The sequence below is a fragment of the Camelus bactrianus genome, chromosome 1, assembly GCF_048773025.1.
Source record: "Camelus bactrianus isolate YW-2024 breed Bactrian camel chromosome 1, ASM4877302v1, whole genome shotgun sequence".
NCBI classification, from domain to species: Eukaryota; Metazoa; Chordata; class Mammalia; order Artiodactyla; family Camelidae; genus Camelus; species Camelus bactrianus.
The window spans coordinates 50,322,096-50,341,600 of NC_133539.1; the positions used below are offsets into that span (position 1 = coordinate 50,322,096).

A 19,505-nucleotide genomic window follows, 5' to 3' on the forward strand; every position below is an offset into this window, starting at 1 on the left:
TCCGCTTTTTCGCCGTCCGGTCGTTACTGTGCTCTTTGTTCCGGAATAGGAGGGTCGGGTGCAGAGGCTCATTGGCCTTTCCTTTCCTCTCATAGCCTCCCCGCCTATGGACTCTAAAAGCTACCGCTGCTGCTGCGGAGCCAGACAGTTACTGTCTCAGCTCTAGGATGTGCGCTCTTCCACTAGAAGCTCTTCGAAGGGATCGAGGTAACCGCGGCCGGGGGTAAAGAAGTGCGCGTGCGTGTGAGGGGAGGGCGCCCCGGTCGACATCCCGCCTGCGCATGTGTGACAAGAGGGTGTTCCTAGATGCGGAGGTAAACCTGCCTTGCTGGTGTGAGGGGAGGTGGCGCTTTGGCCTCGGTATTGACATTTCAAGCCGCTCTCTCACCAACCGCTCGGACTCTGTGCGCTATCCTTACACAGGGATGCTTTGGGCAAGTAACTTATCCGGTCTAGAGTTTAGTGTCCTCAACAAACCGAAGGAGGGCCGGAGAGCCATTGATTTCTAAGTTCTTTTGTACATCCAACCCTAGTTCATTGTAAACTAACAACAGTGTTTCAGATATTTGTCACGAAATCTTGCCCAGCAAGCTCTTTCTTCCTCCTGTGGAAGAGCTGCTACTGAGGAGAGAAATAGAAATCGGAGATTCTCTTCTAGAGCAAAGTTGCTCATAAGAATGGAAGTTAAAGAATCGCTTTTGTACAGAATTCTGCAATCCCAAAACCTTTGGCAGCACTTCTAACCTGGCTCTTGCTTTTTCTGTCTCTAGGGTACGCCTCCTATCAAATTTTGACTCTTTCATTTCCTTTCCCCATAGTTAGTCTTGTCCCTCAACTTTCTTGGTTTTAATATGGTCATAGCCAGACATCATTCTTTTTCTATTCTTCACAAATCGATGTATGGTATATGCTTAATCTGCCAGCAGACCGAGTTGTTCATGAATGTTTTCTTCTCTTTAAGGCAATTAAAAAACGGTAGAATGGAAGGCAAGTACTGTGGGCATCCTGTGTTATGCTCCTTGTCAACGATGTATACATTCCTGCTAGGGACCATATTCATTGCTTTGAGTTCAAGTCGCATCCTACTAGTAAAATACTCAGCCAATGAAGGTAAGTTAAGACTTGGAATATGTATGGAGCACTTTCATCTAATCACACATTATCTCTCCTGTCATTGGTTTCCTTGTGTGTAGAAATGGGGATAATACTTTTAAAAGTACTCTGCTTCATATGAATGATAAAGCATTTTTTAATTTGGTTCTTTAAACTTTCAGCCCTTAACCAGAAATATTTTTGATGCTGAGTGAAATTTGGGTCAGTCAGGTTCAGGATAGAACCCTTTGCAGAGCAAATCCTAACATCTGACTATTACTTCACTCAGCAGGTGTTTCTGGGCCTATAGCAGTATGTATTATAACTTATTTTGAAATAGGCAGGAGATGTATTTGTTTGGTCACCTGGTATTTGTGACCTACTATTTTAATTATGGTATCAATGGAGCAGTACTGATTATTCGCTTTGATAAATACATACTCAAGAAATATTTTCTTATTCTTAATGTAAGAATTTGTATTTAAATAGTTTAATTCCACAAAACTGTATTGAGAACTTATCACTAGTTTTTGGGAACACATAAAATCATGACATCGTAACCATTAATGGTCCACTTGGGGAATCAGATGTGTATATAAGTCTTTTTTTCAGTAAATGTTTCTCTGCCAGACATTAGGCTAAATATTAGAGCAGGGCTCAAAGTGCATAAGACATAGAGCTTGTTCTCAAGAATTCAGTTTATTAGGAGAGAAATACATGTAAATACATCATGAAAACACAGTATGAGAAATGCAGTTCTGTACCAAAGATGCAGAGATAGTTTAAAGTAGAAAGTGATATATATTGTATCTGGGAGAACATGGTATGGAGTGCTAAGAGATTGGGGAACAGTTCCCTGATAGGGTGACAGTTAATCCACAAGAAGACAAGGTGGGTAGGTATATTCAAAACAGAAGCAGCAGCCTATAAAAATGAACAGCTTCATTAAAAAGCAGGATGGATTGTGAAAACATGTAGTTCAGAATTAGTGAACAAAAAGTTTAAGGACTTAAGAGGAGAGAGGGAGACATGCTTGGCCAGGGAGGAAAGTTGTCAGATTGTTGAGGACCTCATGTGCCATGCTAAGGAGCTGGGACTTTATTCTTGAGGCCCTAGAATTTGGGGGACAAGGAATACTTAAAGAACTATGAACAGGAGGGTAAAATGAGAAAGACTATTATGGTCACTGGATGGAGAGTGGACTAAAGGGGAAGAGACTGGAAGCAGGATAGCCAGTTAGAGGGTCATTGCTAGTTCAAGCCACAGATGATGAAAACTAGTCAAGGCTTTTGAGGTATGAATAAAGAAGAGAGGATAGATTCAAGAAGTATTCTAAACATAGAAAAGATAGGACTTGGAGAATATATCGAATGGGGAGATTAAGCGTTGGATAGCTCAGAAGGTTTCTGGTCTGAATACTTAGTGGATTGATGATGTTCTTAGCTGAGATGGAGACTGAGGAGGAAGAGAAGGTAGGACAGAGTTCAGAGAGGTTAAGTAGTTTTAACTCTGTATCTTCCTTGAGGCTGGCAGCTATGTCCTTCATATCACACATGTGAATCAAATGCCAGTTAAATGAATAAGTAGGAGGTAGTTATTCATATGAATATATTTAGCTAGCATTAAATGTTCCAGAATACAGATTTGGAAACATTAATATTAAATTGACATTTAAAACCCGGAGAGCGGAGGAATCATTCAGGGTAAGCACTAAGAATGAGAAAACAAGAAAGAGCCAAGGACAGAACTCCAAGGAATGCCAATATTTAACAGGCCTCCTGATATTCAGAAGGACATTAAGAAGAGATAAGATAAGAGAACTAAAGGAGGTGGGAAGGGATAAAGTGGGAGTTTGGAATATGCACCTCTTGGGGTGTGTGGTTTCATAGCTATATACATCTATCAAATTGTGCATCTGAAGTATGTGTAGTTTACTGTACAGAAATTAAACCACAATAAATTTATTTTAAAAAGGAGAATTAATTGTACTTGACTTGTAGAAGGGAAGGAATGAGTTTGAAGACTGGGAGGGAATTGCAACATGAGAATTAAAACATGCCCTTTGGAATTAGTGATTAGGAGATACTTGCTAATCTCAGGTTTGAGTACAGTGGTGGGACCAGAAACCAGATTGCTTGGGGAACAAGACCTGAGTAGAAAGTGGGTAAAATGGAGATAAGGAATGTTGACACTGTTTTATGGAGATAAGGAGGAAGTATGGCAGCTGGAGAGGTAGGAGCTTATGTTTTGTTTTTGGTTGGGAGAGCTTTGAGCATATGCTCAAAGGCGAAGGGGAGAAAGCCAGTTAATAGAAAGATAAAGGAGATATACTGAAGCCAGAGGAAATACTGGAGGAAAGTCCCCAAAGAGAAGGGACGGTTTTAAAGGGGAGAATGACTGAATATTGGGGCCAGGACTCCTCTGTCTGGGACTGAAGGGAAACCACTAAGGATGGGTGTGATATAGATAAGGTCGTGAGTGTGAGCAGAAGGTGAGTGGTGGGAGGTCACACAAGATGCCATGACACAGTTTGGAATCAACCATGAGAGAAATGCAGGGGAAAAAACAAAAACAATGAAAAGCAAGAATAAGTTAAAGAGCAAGGGCAAGAGTTTGAAAGTTGTGATCTGAAGCCCCTCATTTTTGTGTGTGCATGTTCACACGTGTGTATCATGCTAGAAAGTAAGGAGTGTGATTTCAGTCTAACTTGGCGCTCAGAACTAGGCTTCGAGTGATAAAGTATAGGAAGTATAGGAAGATGACTAACATGGTCCTTCTCATATTCCTTACATTTTAAGGGTAAGACAACATAAAAAATGACTGTAATACAATGTTACAGGTACTGTTTTAGAGGTTTGTACTAGTGTTACCTGAAAACTGAGTTCGCCCCTTGGTGGGTGTCAAGCCAAAAGATACAACCAAGCCTAAGATTGGGAGAAGGATTTATTATTTGGAGCAAGTAAGGGAAACACTGAGAATCTTCCCCCAAGTAGTGTCTCCCTTAACAGCAAAATTGGGGAAATTGTAAGCTACAGGTACATACATATTTATGAAGGGGCTTGAGCAGAAGAGAATTCAACATAGAATTGGACAAAGGTCTACAGAGTCCAGGCTTTAGTTGAAGTCTTGGGGGTCAAAAGGTCAATATCATCATCCCTTAGGTTCCAGTTGATCTGGTGGTTGAGCACTTAAGACTCATCTTTTCCACTGAAATAGCCCTGGGAGTCTTTACAACGGATATATTATCTTTACTGTCATTGTCTTGCCTGAGAAGTCATTTTTTCCTGCAGTCTTTTGTTCCCTTAAGATCATTAATTACTGAGCATTGTGGCCAGGCTGAGATCACAAAAAGACTTAGGCCAAAACTGACTTTTCTTGTGCCAAGAAAACCATGCCTGGTTCTCTTTCTCTGGGGACCCCCAGAGATCCCTGCAGAATCAGAGATGAATAAGGAATTGGTTATACATAGGTTGAGAAGGTCAGGGAAAACCACAGAAAAGAGAAAGAAAGGGAGTTCTGGAGAGGAAGAATGTCCAATTGGCATTTTCCTCTGTACTTGGCCAGTTTTGGTTTTTCACTTGATGACCAAGGAAAACAAGCAAATATTTTTGAAAGGGTAAAAAATGCATTCCTCCCAAAAGTACCTAATACAGTTTATGATTGTCCTTGCCAAATGATAGAGCAAGTTGTTTATAAGCGTTTAGAAAAGACAGAAGTAACAGCTAGCTAAGATCAAGATGTACTAACCCAATTTCATTTCCTAATTAGATTGACTTGTAAGTTGGGACTTCACTTTGTGACTCATCAGTGGGTTTGGATGTGTCAGTGTATGTGTCCTTCCTGGAGCCCTGGGCCAGTTGCCTCTTGCCTCAAGCAGCTTCCTTCTTTTACCCCAACATACCATTTGTCCCAGAGCGCCGAACAAGTGTTTTCTACCTGTGCCATGATATGAAACAGATCGGAAAACTCCCAAGTTAAGGGAGTATCACAGAGCGTACCTTGATTTTAGCAAGGCAAATAGGTTACATAAGAGGAACCATGGGCTGGGTAATAATTCAGCCTGGCAAATTGATAGCTGTTTATTGGGTCAGGCCCTGAGTGTTAAGTTTAGAAGACAGTCTAGTGCCAGGCTTTCTTTGCGTACAATTCTGGCCTCCTCAACACACTTCCCAGCAGCTTGAATGAAAACATGAGATTCCTCAATTGCAAGGATAATATGATGCTAACACATTAGGAGCACATTAGGCAAATTGATTCAAAAATCCAAACGAACAAAGCCAACTGGATGAAGTGTCACATAACCAGTGTCAAAATTCAGCTTTTAAGTTTAGAAACAACTCTAAATTGTTTACTGTATGTTAGCATTATATAGGACAAAATTTACAGTTAAAAACATTTCTGTTACATTTCAGAGAATAAATATGATTATCTTCCAACTACTGTGAATGTGTGCTCGGAACTGGTGAAGCTGGTTTTCTGTGTGCTTGTGTCATTCTGGGTTATAAAGAAAGGTGAGTCCTGAAATGGTACTATATACTTGTTAAAAATCCCATAATGAAAAAATTTTAGAACTGAAAGGAACATTTTTTTGTATTTTTTAGTCTGGCGCATTAATTTTTTCTATGTGAGGATACTAAGATACGAATGTAAGTGTGGGTCCGCATGTTTTGCAGGTAGAGGAACAGGCTCAATGAGAAAGTGTTACGCGGTGCTGGGTAGGAGGGGCCAGAGCCTGGACTCCAACCCTCATGTCCTAGCATCCTGTCCATTGCTCTACCTCTTGACTTGTTCCTGTTGAATAGTTTTTATTCAAATTCAGGATTTTCTAAATCACTGCTGTCTGACTTGGAGCATTGGAGTCAGAAAAACTATTCTGGGGCAGATTATTTTACTTTCTGAGCTCTGATATCGTTAACTATTGGATAAGGATACTAACGTTCCTCAAATTCTAAAGTATGTAGCCTTTTATGGCTCTTAATATGTATTAACTCCCCAATTATTGAACCTTAGCTCTCTATACTGCTTTGATCTACCTTCCCATATGAGGTAAACATAGAATTTAGAGAACTACAGGGCTTGCCCAAGAAGATGTCTTTTCAGACTCAAAAGGTTTCAATCTGTGCAGAGTTTCTAGTTACTGGAATATGTTTGTTAATCTCATGAAATTTATGCATTGTTTACAGGGCTTAAACATAAATTGTTTTCTATCTTTTTCTTTTATATTCTATCTGTTACATAAGTTGCTAAGTTTTTGGAAATCTAGAGATAGGATAATAACTCACACTAGGATGAGTAAAAGTTAATTTTCTCTCCTGCCCTATATGTAAATTTTCACCTAGTGTCTCCCTTTCCTGATCCCTAACACACCCCTGAAATCCCAGCATAAACTTTTTCTTTACTGCTTATTTTAACTTCTTGTTTTCTCTCTTGGCTTTATGCTCAGAGTTGTAAGAGGAACCACAGATGCATCCTGAGTTGCCTTCTTAAGTGATATGTCTATCTCATGTTAAAAGGAGTTAAGAAAATCAGCACTCCTAAGGTGTTGCTGATGTCACTGAATGGGCACGGTGGTGGGTTGAAGAAAGACAATAAAGAAATCCTGTATTTTCTTTGATTTCTCAAGGCAGATAGACAATAGGAAAGCAGGTTCACTAAGCCTCTTTTAAAGAATTGTGTCAGAAGTCAAATACAATTTACTTTCTCTAAAAATCGGGCATTCTCATCAAGACCATATGTTTATTGCTGCATTTCTCTCTTTAGAAGATCATCAGAATAGAAACTTGAGATGTACTTCCTGGAAGGAATTCTCTAATTTCATGAAGTGGTCCATTCCTGCCTTTCTTTATTTCCTGGATAATTTGATTGTGTTCTACGTTCTTTCCTATCTTCAGCCTGTAAGTAAATATGACAAAGAAAATAGCATTGGGAAAACAGAGAAATGAATTCCAGAACTAACTTTTTTTTTTTCCCAATCATTTTCTTTGGCGTTGTTAGTTTCTCACTGCCCTCACTGGCCTTCCTGAGGTTTGACCAGAATCATCTGAGTCCTGACTTACCAGTCTGCTTGCCAGACTCTCTCGCTGTTAAAGATAAGTGTGTTAAGCTATGCTGACCGTTCTGTGGGAGCTGCTTCCTGACCACTGAGTCTGGAGCCATCTCTCTGTGTGACCCTCACCAGTCTGCCCATTTTCTGTCACCCATCTCTAATGCTAATCTCAACATGCAGAGCCTCCAGACTCCCATGATTAACTCAGAAAATTATATACTCTACTGCTCTTTCACATACCTCCTTTAATGCAGTTTATATGTATTCTGTGGGTATGATTTTCTTCTTCTGTTAGTCCTGTCATTAAGCAACAAGTTCTTTAAGAGTAGAGATTGTCTTCTCCCAATTTAAGTGCTAGTAATAACTGATAATACTAGGAGTATTTTTCATCTCTCTTGGCATCCTCCATGCCAGTTTAGGGAACCATAAGTCTTCAGAATTAAAGTTTGGTCTTCTACTTCTACCTATTATTTAGTTTGGATCACATGTATATTTTCCCCTAATATTTTATAAAACGAAGATTTCTATCGTTGTTGTTAAGAAAATGGCTTTTAAGTTTCTTTAAAAAGTAAATTCAGGCAGTTTGATCATAAGTGGATTTTCTGTTGACACTAGACCTCTATGGGAGGCCTCTGAAGCATAGCCAAACCCATCTGAGAGTGGGATGAAAAGGAGGGATCAATAGGGCACTGGGGTAGGAAAAAGGAGTTTGATTCTTTTGCACAGTTTAGAAGCTGTGTAACCAGGCAAGGCCCAACTGCTCTGAGTGTCAGTTGCCCTTCTGTAAAATGGAATAGTGTTACCACAGCAGCCCAAAGGCAAGGACCTGGGCCAGACGATCACCTGAAGTTCTTTCAGCTCTGTTATCCATGGTATTAGAAAGTGTTCATTCCACCTAAATTATGCCCTCTCCTAAATTCTTGCTTCCACTTTGTTTTTCAGATCTGAGAATTCCTGTACCCAACGACATAATTGTTCACATTCCATAAGTATATATTTGTTGTATTTTATTTGTATCCAACAGCTAGCTCTAAATTTATGTTCGTCTCCTAATCCCCAGTACGGAAGCAAGCTTGCAACTTCCTGTTCTTCTTTCAGCTTATTGCCTTGCACTCCCTTCCTGATTGCATACAACCACAGATATTACAAAATAAATTACATGGTATATTCTGGGTATTGCTGTGCTCAAGTCTAGTTGGAGAGAATTACACAGCGATGCATGGAAGTTTGGGGACCAAGAGCTCTGCTGTTTTGTTTGTTCTGTACTGTTGCATGAAAAGAGCTGATGCAGTTCACAGGCCAGCTAGGCCATTTCGTTAGGTACATTTGCACCCCATTATTGCGATTGATCGGAGCCACCACGTCCCCACTCTTGCCAGCCACATACTTTTCTCATATCCTCCTATTCATCTCCTAACCAAGGGTTCACAAGCATTCATCTACAGAGAAAAGCTGAAAATAGTGGTTCCCTTAAAAATTCAGTAGAAAAACAGCAATATTATATTCTTGGAATTTTTGCTAGTTTTTATTGGATTTACTCTTATTTCTGTAATTCAGCTGCATATTAGTCATGTTTGCTATTTATATAAGATTGTGGATACTTTTTAGGGTTTAATCAACTTAAAGTGACAGCAAAGAGGAAGGCAGCATGAACTAAAAGCAGTAGGGTTTGTTTTTAAAAATTATTAATATTGTCAGATCCAATTATGGGGAGCAGTGATGAATTTCATACTTTCTGGGCCAAAATGTATCCACCTTCAGATTAATACTCTCATATGAAATATGACTGAATTCACAAAAGCAAACCTTTATAAAATCTGGCTAACACACTTCTAACAATGTGAATAAATCCAAAGGACTGTCAACTCTAGTTTGGTAGTGAATCACTAATATAGATACAACTGTTCAACCAGGAAAATTGATTTAATTCCTAGAATGGTAAAGCTGCTTAAAAAACCTCAGTTTTCTTAATATATAAATGGGCCTAACAGTACCTGCCTTCTCTCTCCAGAATCAGTATTAAAAATTGATGGAGCTCTTTGAGAACTTGAAAAACTATGTTAAGCATGGTAAACATTATTTCTAGACCTAAACTTTGAGAGTTTGTAAGTATTTCCAGTTATGCACATACAGATTATTTACACAGACATTTGCTGAATTTCAACACATTCAACGTCTGTACAATAATTTGGTCATATCTGCATAAGTTTAACAAGCCGTAAAAATAGAATTTAATCCTCTAGTGAAGTAGCTGCCCTAATAACCCCTCTGGTTTTTGACCAAAAAGCTTTTTTCGTCAGGTGAACCACCAAGCTGGGAGGTTTCTGAGGTCAGGGCTTTGTTTCAATTGTAACTCTATCTTCTCTTTCTTTCTAGGCCATGGCTGTTATCTTCTCAAATTTTAGCATTATAACAACAGCTCTTCTATTCAGGATAGTGCTGAAGTAAGTAACTTGTTGTGAAAGCATATATCATACTTTAAAACAGCACAGCCTTGCTTCAGATGATATACCCAGATCTCTGAACCCTCTGAATCCCAAGGCCGGGATTTTATTCCTAATTGGCTTTGTGTTTTGAGCAAGTTGTTTAACCCATCGGGAAAGCAGTTGCAGTTTGCCTATCTGAATCCTCTGCAGTTCTGTGTTGGAAATATTTTTCCCTAGTATCTCAAAAAGATGATTGACTGGGTTATAATTATATTAATATTTAGTTCCAGATTTTCAACAAAGAATTCATGAGCTTTTTTTATTTTTTTGCAGAAATCTATTGATACATTTGCTATTTGGAGTTTAGAGATGATTAAAAAGTAGCAAATTCTTTATTAAACTATTTGAGATACATACTGATTGAAGCTCTAGGTAAAGATTTGCATGAGGAATCTAGTCAAGATTACAATTAATAAGGATGATAGGTTTTTAAACTTTTCAAGTGCTTTCACTCATCTTATCTCCAGGAAGACATTTGAATAAAGTAAACATTTTTTAAGTTTAAATAGTCTCTGCTGCAAGGCAAAAGCCAGAATGTTCTAGGTTGATACAGAATCTTGGTACTTAACTCCAGGTTTAATTTGTTACTTCATAATGATGATAATGATGACAATGATGATGATGTCAAAAATAAAATTAACTTTTTGTTGTATTTGTTGTGATTGTTTTTCTTTTAATTTTATGTTCACTTTCTCTTTTCAGTTTCTTATTTCTCAGTGTCATACATGTTTTTTCATAATTGATGTGTACAGAGGATGAATGGCTTGGTACATAGGTATTCGGTAATTATTTGTTGAATCCATGATGCATTCAGTACATAAACTATATGAAATTCTTGAAAGATTTTCTTCTACCCTGTGGAAACATTCCATTTAATGGTTGAGGTAGGAAATGGGAAAAAAATGAACATAGTGTTTCATCCAGTTTAAATATTAGAGTCACTGAAATTTGCCATTGCATTATATTTTTCACTTTATGTATGAATTGTGAAAATAATTCAGTTCAGCTTGCAAGTTAAAGAATGTTAGCTAATCCAGAAATGTTTTAAAGTCTTTAAAATCAACGTGAAAGTCACTTTGTAGGATAAAAGTTGGCTTCTGAGAAAATATATGTAAGCGGTAATATTTTTATATTGATTCCTGTGATAAAATTAGAGATGCACTTCCATAAAGGAAAAAATATTGGCTCTGACACACAGTGAAGGATTACCATTTAATAAGGGAGCAGTGGTCTCAAAAACATGTACCTTTTTTTGAAGTATTATCAGTTTACAATATTATCTCAGTTTCTAGTGTACAGCATAATAATTCAATCGTACATATACATACATATATTCTTTTCCATTATAGGTTACTACAAGATACTGAATATAGTTCCCTGTGCTGCACTGTATAAACCTGTTTATTTTATGTATAGTAGTGTCTGCAAATCTCAAAACATGTACTTTTAAAGTTAAATTTTTCCTGTGAGATGACAGTTAACGAGTACACATGCTATTATACTGAAGTTATTTTATAGCACATAAATATTATGTCAAAATTACATTCATTTACCAAAGAGAAAATAAAAGGAATGTATTGCTTGGCTTGAAATCAGCCAGCAGCTCCAGCTATGCCTGTAGTTGGTTGGTTGTTGTTTCTGTCACTCCAGAGCATGAGCGAGCTGTGAGGCCAAGGTCAGGGTGCTGTGGGAGGCTCTCAGCCACTGAGGACTCCTCAGGGCCTTCCCCCCCACACACCCCCGCCATCTTGACTTAACCCCAAGTGACCCCATGAGATGGGTGCCATTAACTTAAGCCGGGTCTGTGCCTGGAGCCCAGAGCCACTATGCACTTCGCAGCACTTGGGCAGCTCCTTTGGCTGTAGAAGAGGGAGTTTCTGAGATGGGCAGGCTAGGGGCAGAGGGACCAACGATTTATGAACTACAGTTCAAACTTTTTTTTTCCCCATATGTTTTACCTCTTAACAGTCAGAGCAGTCATATTGATTCTTAGACATGTGTTTACTTTGTTATTTATATCTCCCTGTTTTGAATCCTTGGAAGTCATTTGGATTAAAGAAACAACAAAATCACTCCATTTTTATAATTTCCACAGGCACTAACTTAGTTCCTAGAGTAGGTCTTAATTTGACTGATTCACATACCAGCCCTGAAGCTACTCTAAATAGTAGAGCTAAAATATGATAATAAATATAGTACTGTCTTTTATGGGAATGCTTTTTAAGTATTACCTACTGTTACATTTTAAAGTCAACTTTGTTCTATTTTGATCTGTTTGTTGGTGATGGTGTGTATTTTGTTTGTTTGTTTTTCCCTATTTCATATTCTTTGTGAATCATCTGATGGTCTTTTGCCCTTGGCAATAAAATTTTGACCTAAGTACGGTAGCTTGAGTTCTATCACAAGTTCTTAAATTGTCTGCCATAAGTATCTCATTTAGAATATTAAAGTTCGTCTTACTCTTGACGCTAACAAGCCATCAAATTCCTTTCCCATACAAATAATATAAGGCTACACGAGTAGAAAAAATAAGGCTGGTAATGCAAGAATTACTTTGAGAATTAGAAAGTGGGAAAAAGAAAGATGTCACCATCCAAACGGCTTATTCAAAACCCCTTGTGAATGTATAGATTTCTTTGAAGTATAGCCACTGGTTCAAAGTAGAAATGTGGCAGGCATGCCTCAAAGCCCTGTTGGTTTGCTCTTAAAGCTTGGCAAAGTTGTATAACCTTGTTTTCTAGGCTTTGGGAAATAATAATGTCAACCTGAACGTTGAGATTTGGGAGCAAAAGATAACCAAGACGAGCACTTATTTTTACCTAAAGAACGTATATAAGTTTCTCTGATTTCTTCAAAGAGAAGCTGTGGGGAAAAATTTATTAAATGTATTTTGAAACAAAATGGTGGATGTCTTAGAAGTTATGGTACAGTTTAGTTACTCTGAACCATAAGAAAAGTAAAAGTACCACTCAGTAATACAAACATTTCTCCAAAATCACTCATTCACTTGATCGTCTTTGTTTCGGTTTCCCATGATAAATCTGCGCCTGGTCACTCTCTTCATGCTACTAAGGTATTATGTATGGTTTCTTGAAAAAAGTCACGTCTTTCCACTTAACCATCTTCTCGCTCTGCCGTGGTTTCACCACCAGACACGGTAGAGATGCTCTTACGTGACAAAGTTTGGACATAATTGTTGGGTTTCTAGGAAAACTCAAAGTGGGAGAATCATTTATTAAAAATGTACTTCAGACAGTTTAACTGTAGATAGGTAAGTGTCCAGTCACCGTTTTGATGAAAAGCGAAGGCCTTTGCTTTGAGGGTGTGTGGGGTTTGCTGATTAGAGTTCTTTAGCTTCTTTCTTGCTTGAACCTACAGTCATTACACATTATCCATGGTTTCTGGTTTCAGTTTCTTTACAGTGAAGCAAGCCTTAAAAATATTTTTAGATTCTTCTAGATTTTTTTATTCATTCCCTAATCTGAAAATTAACCAACCTGTACCTAATTCGAAAGCAGTTTCTTATCTTGTGATTTGCCTTTAATCTTTCCAAAGCCTTCAACTTAGTTTTCATAAAAACAGCAACCCTTTTCTTTCACTCATAATTTATGATTTATGTAATCATTAAAATATATAATTACAGTAATGAGGTCACCTGGCAAAAACACATTTTGGAACAGAGACTCTTTGTGAGCAAACAGTTCACTTGGGAGCAGAGGCCGTCAGGTTCAGCAGCCTTCCAGCCACAAGCGTGCAGCTGTGAGCAGCAGTTGGAATGTTTTACAGGGGCAGTGGAGAGGTCAGTTAAGTGAGTTTCTACTGTTGAATCCACTAAACTGTGAGGAGCAAACTGTTGTGTGCACAGTCATCATTTAAGAATGCAGATCATCAGCTGACTTTACAAGATAATTTATTGGGGGTTTTTTTGGTTTTTTGGTTTTTTTGCTATTTTCAGCCCAATCCTTAATTTTTACCCTCCCTAGAACATTATCTTGAATGAGTAATTATTTGTAGTAGGTACTGTTTAGGCTTTCCAGACTTTATTTCCTTAGATTCTTTCTTCTCAATGTCAATATTAGTGGAAAACCTATAGCTGTCAGAATTGAAAACTTATAAAAGGACTGTAGGGTATATCATTGCCTCATTTGCACCTTGATGTGCAATTATTGGTTATATAATAATTTTTATAAATTGGGCACCCATTTTTCCTCTCTTTTGGTTTCCGTTTGATTTGCTTTCTCCCACTTCATGTGTATCACCTGCACCGTCAGAAATGTATGTGACTAGTTGACAGGTTCTGACCTCATGGCAAGGGGCTGTGCTAGTCCCGTCACCAAGTGCTAGATCTACTTATTTGAAAGTATACACACAAGGAGACACAGTAGTGTGCACAGGGATGCTGCTGTCTGTGCATTTAGCATTTTCACAGCATGAAGCTCTATGGAAGCATTGGTGAAATCAGATATGTATTCCTATACATGCATCCTGGGAACTCAGAATTATACTTAAGAGGTGCATTGGTGCAGAAGGAGGACTTACAAAACCATGGCTCAGAATCCTTCCTTGTTCTGTCATAAATCCATGACGTTAGGGAAGTCAGGTAACCTCTGAGAACCGTTTCCTCCCCTAGACCAGGAATTGCCTGACCCATAGCAGGTGTTCAATAAATGCTCCTGAATTCTTGTAACTTCTCATTCTCACCTGTTGCTTTACACTTCTGCCTTTGCTCCTGTTTTTCTCTCTTCCTGGTGTCCCCACCTGAGTCCAATACTCCTTTCCTTAGTCAACGTCCATTCTTGTAGGCTTTTCATAGATTCTTGCTTCTGCCTGAATGTATCACCAACTCCCTTTTCACACGGAAGACTTCAAGTTATTTCTCATCTTTCAGCTCAAGTGTCAATTTCCTCTTCAAAACAATACCTGACTCCATGTACAGACTCAAGTGTTCCTTCCGCCGTGTACCCCAGTTGTTCCGTGTATTACATGTCACACATCGTATTGTCATCATTAGGTGTCATGACTCTCTCCCTATTAAAGTGCAAATTGCAGCAACATGGATGAATCTGGAGAATGTCATTCTAAGTGAAGTAAGCTAAGAGAAAGAAAAATACCACATGATATCACTTACATGTGGAATCTAAAAAAAAAGACAAATTTATTTACAAAACAGAAACAGACTCACAGACATAGAAAACAAACTTGTGGTTACCAGGAGGGGAGGGGGTTGGGAAGGGTTAAATTGGGAGTTCAAGATTTGCAGATACTAACTAATATATATAAAATAGATAAACAAGTTTATACTGTATAGCACAGGGAACCATATTCAGTATCTTGTAACCTATGGTGAAGAATATGGGAAGGAATGTATGTATGTTCCTATGTGACTGAAGCGTTGTGCTGTACACCAGAAATTGACACAACATTGTAAACTGACTGTACTTAAATAAAAATATATTTTTTTAAAAAATTAAAAATTTTTTTAAAAAGTGTAAATTCCTTGAGGATGGAGACCAAGTCTTTATCTTCCCAGAGTGCCTGGCACATAGTTGCTGCTTCGTAAATGACTGTTGAACTGAATGAATTCGGAAAATGGAGTTAACAGTCCTCACGCCCTCTATATCTTGGTGTTAGGCAAATTAAAAAATAAAGCGTTACTAGGGCTTTGTTAACTGAAACACTAAAAATATTTTTTTCTTGTCTTATCAAGCATGATCTGGGAGCTAGCTTTCTCCTTAAATCGTTTTCTGGCTCATGAATACCTTTGAAAATTTGACAGAGCTTTGAAGGGTCTCCCGGGGGTGGGGGAGAGCAAGGAATTCACCTGGGTAGGAGACTTGGCACACACTGCAGGGGCTCACAGATTTCAGAAGCTCATCCCGTTCTTACTGCTTCCTGGAACCCAGGTTGCGAATCCCTGCTGTAACTTTATAGCGAAATAAAAAGTTCCTGTACCAAGAGACCAAGATCAGCTCTTAAGGTAGAAAGGAGGCTTAGTTAAATCTACAGGTTGAAAAGAAACTCACAATGAGGAGAAATGACTGAATGGCCTTAAGGGACAGTTACTATAAAAGTGAATAAAATTAACAAGTTCAAGAAGAAGACACACCAACAGGTCTCCTTTGAACTTGAATTGTGGGGAATGCTAGCAAAAACGGTATAGTTCATGCAACCAAGGACTCAAGTGATTTTCAGTAGAAACAGTTGATAGGAGAAGGGGGGAAATAGTATTAAAATCTCTTTTTTTCATCTTCGAACAGGAGGCATCTAAACTGGATACAGTGGGCTTCCCTCCTGATTCTATTTTTGTCTATTGTGGCCCTCACTTCTGGAACTGGGACGTCACAGCATAACCTGGCAGGACATGGATTTCATCACGATGCCTTCTTCAGCCCATCCAATTCCTGCCTTCTTTTCAGAAGTGAGTGTCCCGGAAAAGAGAATTGCACAGCAAAGGAGTGGACTTTTTCTACAGCTCAGTGGAACACTACAGCCAGGGTTTTCAGTCACATCCGACTTGGCTTGGGCCATATTCTTATTATAGTCCAGTGTTTCATTTCTTCAATGGCCAATATCTATAATGAAAAGATACTGAAAGAGGGGAACCAGATCACTGAAAGCATCTTCATACAGAACAGCAAACTTTATTTCTTTGGCATTCTTTTTAATGGGCTGACCCTGGGCCTTCAGAGCAGTAACCGAGATCAGATTAAGAACTGTGGGTTTTTTTATGGACACAATGCATTTTCAGTAGCCCTTATTTTTGTAACTGCATTCCAAGGCCTCTCGGTGGCTTTTATTCTGAAGTTCCTGGATAATATGTTTCATGTCCTGATGGCCCAGGTCACCACAGTCATCATCACAACTGTGTCTGTCCTGGTCTTTGACTTCAGGCCCTCTCTGGAGTTTTTCTTAGAAGCCCCATCAGTTCTTCTCGCCATATTTATTTATAATGCCAGCAAGCTTCAAGGTCTGGAATATGCTCCCAGACAAGAAAGGATCCGAGATCTAAGCGGCAGTCTTTGGGAGCGCTCCAGTGGGGTAAGTTTGTGCGGGTGCTGCTTTTTGCCTGTTTTTCCCAAATGTAAAGCATGGTTATACAAGAAAAGAAATAGATTGGTGCTGATTTAACACAGGATGTATTGTATCTCTGGGATTTTTAAAAATCATTCAGCAAACATTCATTGGACTTGTGTAAGGGATCTAATGCTATCAGGGTAAGAAAAAGTATAAGTCACAGTCTCAAGGACTTTATGCATTAGCTGTATCAGAGAATATTATAGAGCCACAGAGCTGGAAGATGCCTCACCGGTTATCCTGTCCAGTCTCCCTAGTTTTACAAGTGAAGAAACAGACTCAGAGAGACTAACAGGTTTGCAGATAGTGAATGAAAGAACTGGTACTAAATCAATGAGGTCTGACTCCCAGTCCTTCACTCTTTACACCATAGCTGGGGAGATAAGCCTCATTCACAAGCAAACTTGATCTTCAACATTAGAATGTCTGATTAAATATAAGTGGAAAGCCCGGCCCCTTCATTTTCTCTGTAGTTATTCATAAACCAGAATGTGCCAGAAGGGCAGGCCTTGTTTATCTCACTGAGAAGGTGGTTTCCAAAAGGATCTATGCATGGAGAAGAAAACTGTTTTCTAGAAAAATACCTGTGCAGTTATGCTTAATACATGTTATTCTACCAGTTACTTATAATTGTTTTAGGAATGTCTGCCAGTGATATTATTAGCAAATAAATAATCATCTTATGGAGGTTCAAGTTAGGAGTTAGGTATTTAAATAAAACATGAAATAGAGTCCTCTGTCTAGCTTTTAATTTACAGATTTCATGCACACACAAAATATGAAATATTTCACACAATGAACATTTTACTCTGGGAGTATTAAATCTGTTGCTTGTTAGAGTTCATGACAGGGCTTCCCTCAGTAATGCCTCTGAAGTGATGATACAACAGATTCTTAAGATGAAAAAATTAGAAGCCGGGGTCCCAAATGCCCTGATCTCAGCCAGAATATAAATTCAGAATGCCTGTAATTCTTTTCCACAAGTCTAATAACACTGCGTGTCCTGCTTTTTAGGTGAAAGAAAATCAATTTAGGTCACAAGGCCTCCTTCATAACCTGTTTCTCCAACCTTTAGTCATTTCCCTTGAATACCAGCAGAGGGCGCTCCTAACTTTGCTCTTGTTAACTGAAATTCAAGTACTGAGTTGCATTCCAGTTCTTTTCATGATCTCATTATATGTCTAAAATTAATTTTCCAAGAACTTAAGTATTTATTTCATTTCATTTAACCAGGTTATAGTTTAATGAAATAAAATTTATTAGTAAGGTTTATCCATGATTTATTAGTAAGGTTTCTCCTCAGTAATCGTTAAAAATGCTGCATTTCTAGTTTTGTTTTAATTAATTACTGATTTCATGTTTCCTTTTAGGATGGAGAAGAACTGGAAAGACTTACCAAACCCAAGAGTGATATTGAGTCAGATGAAGACACTTTCTAATTGGTACCCAAATAGTTGGCAACTCTTAGAAACCTTTTCACTTTTATAAACCAAGAACATTTCTGAAGCATAAAACTCTTTGTGTATATCTAACCACTCCAGAAATAATTCCAACCAAAGCTTAGAGTACCCAAAGGCCAAAAAGTTCTAAGGAACTGACATAAGAGTAATAGCTGGAGACTGCACTGATGGCCTGGTACTTGGTAGGTCACCAAGATATATTTGCGGATTATTTTCCTCATTCCTCTAAGGTTCCAAAAACTTGTAATAATCATGTTAGCTGTACCCTATAAATATGCAGGTAGAGATCAGTTTGCCAGATATTCATAATTATGTAGTTCTACTGTGCATGCCATTGTCTTCCATTTTTTACCACGACTATCCCTTGAATTTTGAGGCCATGGAGATAGTCATTTTATAACTAAAAAGCAATGTGACTCTTTCTAAAAAATGTAGCTGAAGGACCTTAATAACCAGCCACAACATTTATTTAAGAGTAATTTAGTCTTTGCTAAAGGTTTTGCCAAAGAAGCAATTTTTCAACAAAATCTCAGAATTTTTATTTTTAGGAATTTGTAGGGAATTTGATTTTTGTGATTATCTTTTGATGTTTTTCTACACAAATAAGCTTCAGTTTAGGTCAAAGTTGCTTCCCAGTCACACAATTATCACTTAAACCAGCCATGGTGGGTTTTTTCTCCTCAGTTTGACCTCGTTAATCTTGGATTACTCTGTTTTGGAGAACTAATAGGAAGCCATTTTATTTTATTAGTCATTAAATAGAACTTACGATTATTACATATCTTCGTATCATGTTCTGTTCCTAAGGGTTGAGACATTGGCTTCAGAATCATGCCAGGTTGTCAGTAAGACTAATGCTGAAGAGTTCCTTTTAAAAGAGTCACTATGCTAACAAATGGCTTTTACTGAAGTATGAATAATATTACTCTAAAAAAAGAAGGTCAGTAATAAATAAAGCACTTTATAGTAACCATATTTCACACTTAAACTGCATGGTATTTTTTGAGGTATTTTTGCATGCATCCGATTGAGTCTGTGAGGTAGAGAATTCAAGTGATCGGTAATTTAAAAACAAGGAAACAAGTGACTTGCCCAGGGCCATACAGCTGGATTGCAATAGGATGAGAGTGGCCTCAGCTAAACAGGCCTGGGTGTTTACAGAGCACCGCACTGTAAATGTGAGCTTTAAGGTGTCATTTTCCTGCAGACTGTATGTACATCTCTCCTTTCCCCTAATTTTCATACAGGTAAACATAAGATAATACTATTACATAATCCATCTGTGATATCTAGAATAAAACAGCAAGAGTTGGTGGAAATTTATAAATAAAAGAATTATTAAACCCA

General features: G+C 38.2%; 1 protein-coding gene across 5 annotated transcripts; it reads left to right on the plus strand.

The window, feature by feature from the left end:
- SLC35A5 (solute carrier family 35 member A5) lies at nucleotides 1–19,505 on the plus strand. Of its 5 annotated transcripts, none has more exons than XM_045507346.2 (7): nucleotides 1–314; nucleotides 962–1,110; nucleotides 5,505–5,603; nucleotides 6,856–6,986; nucleotides 9,515–9,582; nucleotides 15,882–16,662; nucleotides 18,069–19,505. In XM_045507346.2, the coding sequence occupies exons 1-7, from the start codon at nucleotides 307–309 to the stop codon at nucleotides 18,135–18,137; spliced, it is 1,305 nt and encodes a 434-aa protein (XP_045363302.2). In that variant the 5' UTR covers nucleotides 1–306; the 3' UTR covers nucleotides 18,138–19,505. The 5 variants fall into 5 exon arrangements, with proteins under 5 accessions (XP_045363302.2, XP_010969098.2, XP_010969099.2 ...); XM_010970796.3 differs by having other exon boundaries at nucleotides 2–314; nucleotides 6,853–6,986; XM_010970797.3 differs by having other exon boundaries at nucleotides 3–207; nucleotides 6,853–6,986.

Excerpts from the sequence above, each read along its gene's own strand:
- SLC35A5 (XM_010970796.3), top strand. Across the intron at positions 1,111-5,504 it reads AAAATACTCAGCCAATGAAG|AGAATAAATATGATTATCTT; the intron begins GTAAGTTAAGAC and ends GTTACATTTCAG. Across the intron at positions 5,604-6,852 it reads ATTCTGGGTTATAAAGAAAG|AAGATCATCAGAATAGAAAC; the intron begins GTGAGTCCTGAA and ends TTCTCTCTTTAG.